At 44.1% G+C, this 7,500-nt stretch overlaps 2 protein-coding genes across 3 annotated transcripts in view; one reads left to right on the top strand and one right to left on the bottom strand.

Moving 5' to 3' along the window:
• Positions 1–121, top strand: part of crip3 (cysteine-rich protein 3) — a 24,914-nt gene extending 24,793 nt beyond the window's left edge. For both annotated transcript variants that reach the window (XM_035532692.1, XM_035532693.1), the window contains exon 7: positions 1–121. This exon is cut by the window's left edge and continues 126 nt beyond it. In XM_035532692.1, the coding sequence (XP_035388585.1) occupies positions 1–9 (9 nt within the window). In that variant the 3' untranslated portion in view covers positions 10–121.
• A 1,562-nt stretch (positions 122–1,683) lies between these two features.
• Positions 1,684–7,500, bottom strand: part of slc22a7b.3 (solute carrier family 22 member 7b, tandem duplicate 3) — a 9,146-nt gene continuing 3,329 nt past the window's right edge. The window contains exons 5-10 of the mRNA XM_035532525.1: positions 7,465–7,500; positions 6,173–6,279; positions 5,556–5,770; positions 5,217–5,325; positions 3,530–3,736; positions 1,684–3,396 (exon numbers count right to left, since the gene is read on the bottom strand). The exon at positions 7,465–7,500 is cut by the window's right edge and continues 88 nt beyond it. Of these exons, the coding sequence (XP_035388418.1) occupies positions 3,321–3,396; positions 3,530–3,736; positions 5,217–5,325; positions 5,556–5,770; positions 6,173–6,279; positions 7,465–7,500 (750 nt within the window). The 3' untranslated portion in view covers positions 1,684–3,320. The remainder of the gene's footprint in view (positions 3,397–3,529; positions 3,737–5,216; positions 5,326–5,555; positions 5,771–6,172; positions 6,280–7,464) is intronic.

Genomic DNA, 7,500 nt, shown 5'->3' with positions numbered 1-7,500 from the left:
GAAAATTAACCGCACTTCAGTAATCCACAAATGGGAACGCATTCTGTTTTGTCCATGTTACAGAAATGCTTTTGTATGTATTTTATTAATATTACACTATGAATAAAAATAAATAAATGTTCATCTGTGTCTCACAGACAACAGGAGTAGTGTGTCAAAGTAAAACCCCTCCTTGATTTGCTTACATGCACACACACACACACACACACACACATACTACACACACATGCACATTACACACACACATGCACGCACTACACACACACACACATACACACGCACTACACACACGTGCACATTACACACACACACACACACACGCACTACACACACGTGCACATTATACACACACGCACGCACTACACACACAAACACACACACACAAACACACACACACACACGCACCGCACACACATGCACCACACACACATGCACCACACACACAAACACACACACACACATGCACCACACACACGCACACACACACACACACAAACACACATGCACCACACACACGCACACACACGTGCACATTACACACACACACGCACGCACGCACTACACACACACACGCACTACACACACGTGCACATTACACACACACATGCACGCACTACACACACACACACATTTCACAGATGCTGCTGAGCTGAAGCCTGTAAATGTTCGTTTCACGTGCATGCTAATAAAAAAAATGAAATTGTAGAGTTTCTCCAATATTCTAGTCTAGTCTCATAATATTCCAATCAATTAAAGTTGTGAAATGACAGCATGGGAGAAAGACCATCTCTCTCTCTCTCTCTCTCTCTCTCTCTCTCTCTCTCCCTGTCTCTCTCTCTCTCTCTCTCTCTCTCTCTCTCTCTCTCTCTCTCTCTCTCCCTGTCTCTCTCTCTCTCTCTCCCTCTCTCTCTCTCTCTCTCTCTCTCCCTGTCTCTCTCTCTCTCTCTCCCTGTCTCTCTCTCTCTCTCTCTCTCTCCCTGTCTCTCTCTCTCTCTCTCTCTCTCTCTCTCTCTCTCTCTCTCTCTCTCTCCCTGTCTCTCTCTCTCTCTCTCTCTCTCTCTCTCTCTCTCTCTCTCTCTCTCCCTGTCTCTCTCTCTCTCTCTCCCTGTCTCTCTCTCTCTCTCTCTCTCTCTCTCTCTCTCTCTCTCTCTCTACTCCCTGTTCCAACCTCTAAACTCTCACCCACTTATGATAAATTCTGCCCAGAACTTACTGCGTACCACCTTCAGTCACCTGCGCTATTCCCCTGTAGGGGGCGCTGCATTCCACACTCCAGAACGATCTGTTTTAACGTGACGTGTTCTCATTCTCACTGTTCACCCCGCTCCTTCTCTTCCTCCGTGATGTTAAAAACAGAACAGAAAAAAGAGTTTGTAATTCCAGATCAAATGTAATCTACACCATTTGAGAGTTTTCCGGTTTAACGGGCCTGGGGTTTCTCATGTTCCACGAAGTCAATGTAAGAAGTGGGGTGACTGAAACCTTTGTGGTTCCTAGATTTTTCCCACATTCCAGTAATTTTATAAAGTACACTTTATATCGAAAATAAAGGTGCAGACTCTGGAATTAATTGAAGAGAATAGCTTGTCCCATCTGTATTCTGAGCTCAATGTTACAAATGGGACATTGTTCAGAGAATGTCTAACAATCACACAAAGAACACACATTTTTATAGTCCTTTTATTCAATATATGCTAATTGATACGCATCATTATGTAAGTTGAAACCACTATGTCCCAGTGGAGGATTTTCCTTGTTTTTTTAAGCAAAGATGTTGACTCACACCACCAAACACCTTCAAAATAAAAGTCTTTCTCCTGCTCCACTCTGTCCTTGGTAAGACAAGGAAGCTTGTTTTTCCACAGAACTTCTCACAGTCTTGTAGCAAAGATGATCTTTTCCCAGTACTAATGACGATATTTCTCACGGGAACAATTCAGTGATCTGCCTTAGACTTGTACAGAATCCTTGAAACCACCTGCATTAGAGACTCTGTTCTGCACATACAGACTTAAAAAGGTCTCTGACCTTAAGATACCCCAAAACGTTGTATTACTTTATTTATACTATATTTATATATATTATCCAGTTCTGCTACATTATCTCCAAATGTAAGGTGTGTTAGTAAAAAACAGTGTCCTCATTCAAACCACCTGGTCTTCACTGCAGTAATATTGTTTCTTTCGGTCCATCTGGTGATGTCCTGGCATCAGTCCAACATACAGAGGCCTTCTGAGACTGTACACTGTCGCCTGCAGGAGCCTCTTCTCCACATAATCATCTTCATCAGGAAGCTGTCAGGTTCCCGAACTAACAAACCGCATGACCACACACAGGACTGCCTGATCACAGAGACACCCGGGAAAGAGCCGGGCACATTTTGTCCAATAAGAAGACCAGAGGAGTTATAGCCACGCCCACATCCTTGAGTAGTTCCAGTGGTCTGCACATTGTGATTTATGCAGTAACACTTTTGTGGAAGCAGTTCAGGTCTTCATGAGATTAGCGATAATCTAACCCAGTCTGTCTTGAGTGATGTCAGAAGGATGAACTCTGCACACACTGTCCCTACTGGAGACCAGTTACCTGGAGACCTCCCTACTGGAGACCAGTTACCTGGAGACCTCCCTACTGGAGACCATTTACCTGCTTGTCCCCAACATGGAAGCCACTGTCAGGCAGGTGTGATATACAATATACAATCATTAGAACTGCCTGGGGACCTTAATATATCTAGAACTGTGTTCAAAACTATGGCTGGAACATAATGGAAGGCTAAAGAAAACCTGTGGAAATATTTACTTCAAACTTATAATCCTCTTTACAATCAATGGCAAAAGCCATTAACAACTAAATACATACAGAAACCCTCAGAGGGAACAAACTGACCGCATGGAATCTGACCGTTGTCCAATCTGTGAGGGGCCACAAAGTCTCCTTTTATCAGGGGATTTGACATTAAAATGAAATAATCCTGTTAGATATGGAACTGCTTTACACCAGAACAGGATTAGTAATGAGAATATGGATTTATCATAAAATTTTCAAAGATAAAATGCATTTAGAAAGTTGGACTAAACATTAACTGCTTATGTTTTATTATTTTTTTATTTTATTATTAGTTATTTTTCTCTTAAAATTGTTACTGTTGTGGTGACTGTTGTCTATCAGAGGAGGACGGCCCCTCCTCTGAGTCTTGGTTCCTCTCCAGGTTTCTTCCTCGTGCTCTAGGGAGGTTTTCCTCACCGCTCAATTCTAAATTATGTCCATCATTAATCAGTATAGTTATTGTGAGCAAATTGAATGCATAATATGAGAGATCATGACATTTGCATCTGGACATTTTCTCGTTCCTCCTTCTCTTCCGCCTCTGCTGGGATTACATCTTGGCAGTTGCTGCAATTGAAGGTAAGAAAATAATCCAAAAATGTATTTTAGTTTATGAACATACTGGCAACCCAGTATGACTGACAGGATGACTGCCAACCCACCAGAAGGTTAAGAAGAAACAGTGCAGCTAAGACCTCACCTTGTCCCTTCAACATCCTCCAGAGTCTCCGGCAGACACCTGCCCTGCGTCTCAGGTAGGAGACAGACAATCAGACCAGCGAATAGTGCGATGGCACACAGGATCACCTGAGAAAGTTGCCCCCACATGTCGTCCAATAATAGGATCAAAGGGACTATGGCCACTCCCATTCGACCCATGAATGAGTTATATCCCATACCATTCTGCCTGTTAATATGAACGAGGTGCATAATGAGCATCGCTAAAATGGGAAAAGGTTTCTCATTCTGATATCTGATATTTGCATGAACATTGATTTAACACAGTGGCATTAGCATGGCATAGCACCTGGCTCTGGAAGAGTGGGAGGTTACCTAATGACAATGGGGTACAGTTCAGAGAGTGGGAGGTTACCTAATGACAGTGGGTACAGTTCAGAGAGTGGGAGGTTACCTAATGACAGTGGGGTACAGTTCAGAGAGTGGGAGGTTACCTAATGACAGTGGGTACAGTTCAGAGAGTGGGAGGTTACCTAATGACAGTGGGGTACAGTTCAGAGAGTGGGAGGTTACCTAATGACAGTGGGGTACAGTTCAGAGAGTGGGAGGTTACCTAATGACAGTGGGGTACAGTTCAGAGAGTGGGAGGTTACCTAATGACAGTGGGTACAGTTCAGAGAGTGGGAGGTTACCTAATGCCAGTGGGTACAGTTCAGAGAGTGGGAGGTTACCTAATGACAGTGGGTACAGTTCAGAGAGTGGGAGGTTACCTAATGCCAGTGGGTACAGTTCAGAGAGTGGGAGGTTACCTAATGCCAGTGGGTACAGTTCAGAGAGTGGGAGGTTACCTAATGCCAGTGGGTACAGTTCAGAGAGTGGGAGGTTACCTAATGCCAGTGGGTACAGTTCAGAGAGTGGGAGGTTACCTAATGCCAGTGGGTACAGTTCAGAGAGTGGGAGGTTACCTAATGCCAGTGGGTACAGTTCAGAGAGTAGGAGGTTACCTAATGCCAGTGGGTACAGTTCAGAGAGTGGGAGGTTACCTAATGCCAGTGGGTACAGTTCAGAGAGTGGGAGGTTACCTAATGCCAGTGGGTACAGTTCAGAGAGTGGGAGGTTACCTAATGACAGTGGGTACAGTTCAGAGAGTGGGAGGTTACCTAATGCCAGTGGGTACAGTTCAGAGAGTGGGAGGTTACCTAATGCCAGTGGGTACAGTTCAGAGAGTAGGAGGTTACCTAATGCCAGTGGGTACAGTTCAGAGAGTGGGAGGTTACCTAATGCCAGTGGGTACAGTTCAGAGAGTGGGAGGTTACCTAATGCCAGTGGGTACAGTTCAGAGAGTGGGAGGTTACCTAATGACAGTGGGGTAAAGTTCAGAGAGTGGGAGGTTACCTAATGCCAGTGGGTACAGTTCAGAGAGTGGGAGGTTACCTAATGCCAGTGGGTACAGTTCAGAGAGTGGGAGGTTACCTAATGCCAGTGGGTACAGTTCAGAGAGTGGGAGGTTACCTAATGACAGTGGGGTAAAGTTCAGAGAGTGGGAGGTTACCTAATGACAGTGGGTACAGTTCAGAGAGTGGGAGGTTACCTAATGACAGTGGGTACAGTTCAGAGAGTGGGAGGTTACCTAATGACAGTGGGGTAAAGTTCAGAGAGTGGGAGGTTACCTAATGACAGTGGGTACAGTTCAGAGAGTGGGAGGTTACCTAATGACAGTGGGGTAAAGTTCAGAGCTGTACAACACGAGTGTTCCGAAGGAAATTGAAGCAAAACCTTTACCCAGAACTCCTATAATTGAACGCACTATCCACTGATCTGGAACACACAAAAACACACACCCTGAAGTTTTATTCATTACTTCAACTTACATCCTCATTCAAACTTCATCAGTGTGTGCATCACATCAGCCTGACAGTCAGTAAACAAAGCTCACTTGGTCGAGCAGGTGGCACTTGGTTCTAGCAACACCAAGGTCATGGGTGTGAGGTCAAGGTCAAGAGTGCATTGGTCAGATGCTGGAAATGTGATATATGATGTGAACTTACCTTTGGGTATGAAGACGTTCATGAGAAGACAGGAGCTGGTCAGCAGGAGGCTGCCGGCCTCTGTTTTGCGGCGTCCAATCTGGTCAAGCAGGTGGTAGATGAGGAACTTGGAGGGTAACTCCACGGCTCCGTACAGAAACTGGTTCAGGTAGAAGTCCAGTTCGAAGCCCTTGATGTTAAAACTGATCCCGTAGTAGGTGGAAGCTACACCATACCTGAAAAATGAAAGAGTGTGTGTGTGTGGGGAGGGTGAGAGAGCTTATCTGCTACAGGAGTGCTGGCAGGGCTGCTCTGTTAGAAACCACACAGATGAAATCACTGTTACATCTCAGTGACTTTGCAGGACCAAACATGAGCCATTTTCTGTGACACCATGTTCAGCGCTTGACCTCCATTCAGACACAGTTTTGGTTTTTCATGCTCTAATGTGGCACCCTTGCCAGACTGGTGTCTGGAATAGCATTCAGCTATTTGCTTGAAAAACATACAAACACTGATCAGAAAGGATCTGAACTCACCCAATGTGTTCCTGATATCATGTCTATGTGAATATATTTAGCAAAATAGACACAAAAATCTGCTTATAGAACTGATTGAATAAATATGCGTCTTCCCACCAGGTGGCGCCAGTCAACAGAGCCAGTCGTCTCATCCTGGGAGTCCTTGCGAGATCCAGATATGAGTACTTCCTATTTCCTCCTTCTGAAATGATAGTAGAAAGGACCTGCAGGCAGAAGCACACAGTCACAGATCACATTTGATTAATGACTGCACCACATGATCCCAGATCACATTTGATTAATGACTGCGTCACATGATCCCAGATCACATTTGATTAATGACTGCGTCACATGATCCCAGATCACATTTGATTAATGACTGCACCACATGATCCCAGATCACATTTGATTAATGACTGCACCACATGATCCCAGATCACATTTGATTAATGACTGCACCACATGATCCCAGATCACATTTGATTAATGACTGCGTCACATGATCCCAGATCACATTTGATTAATGACTGCACCACATGATCCCAGATCACATTTGATTAATGACTGCACCACATGATCCCAGATCACATTTGATTAATGACTGCACCACATGATCCCAGATCACATTTGATTAATGACTGCGTCACATGATCCCAGATCACATTTGATTAATGACTGCGTCACATGATCCCAGATCACATTTGATTAATGACTGCGTCACATGATCCCAGATCACATTTGATTAATGACTGCACCACATGATCCCAGATCACATTTGATTAATGACTGCATCACATGATCCCAGATCACATTTGATTAATGACTGCACCACATGATCCCAGATCACATTTGATTAATGACTGCACCACATGATCCCAGATCACATTTGATTAATGACTGCGTCACATGATCCCAGATCACATTTGATTAATGACTGCACCACATGATCCCAGATCACATTTGATTAATGACTGCGTCACATGATCCCAGATCACATTTGATTAATGACTGCACCACATGATCCCAGATCACATTTGATTAATGACTGCGTCACATGATCCCAGATCACATTTGATTAATGACTGCGTCACATGATCCCAGATCACATTTGATTAATGACTGCGTCACATGATCCCAGATCACATTTGATTAACGACTGCATCACATGATCCCAGATCACATTTGATTAATGACTGCATCACATGATCCCAGATCACATTTGATTAACGACTGCGTCACATGATCCCAGATCACATTTGATTAACGACTGCATCACATGATCCCAGATCACATTTGATTAATGACTGCATCACATGATCCCAGATCACATTTGATTAATGACTGCGTCACATGATCCCAGATCACATTTGATTAACCACTGCGTCACATGATCTTTCCCTTTCTCTCACCTCTGCTTTTATGCTGGCACTAACTGTTTTCCTCTC

Source organism: Electrophorus electricus, chromosome 13 (assembly GCF_013358815.1).
Source record: "Electrophorus electricus isolate fEleEle1 chromosome 13, fEleEle1.pri, whole genome shotgun sequence".
NCBI classification, from domain to species: Eukaryota; Metazoa; Chordata; class Actinopteri; order Gymnotiformes; family Gymnotidae; genus Electrophorus; species Electrophorus electricus.
The sequence above is the reverse complement of the archived record's forward strand: the minus strand, read 5'-3'. Positions and strand labels throughout refer to the sequence as shown.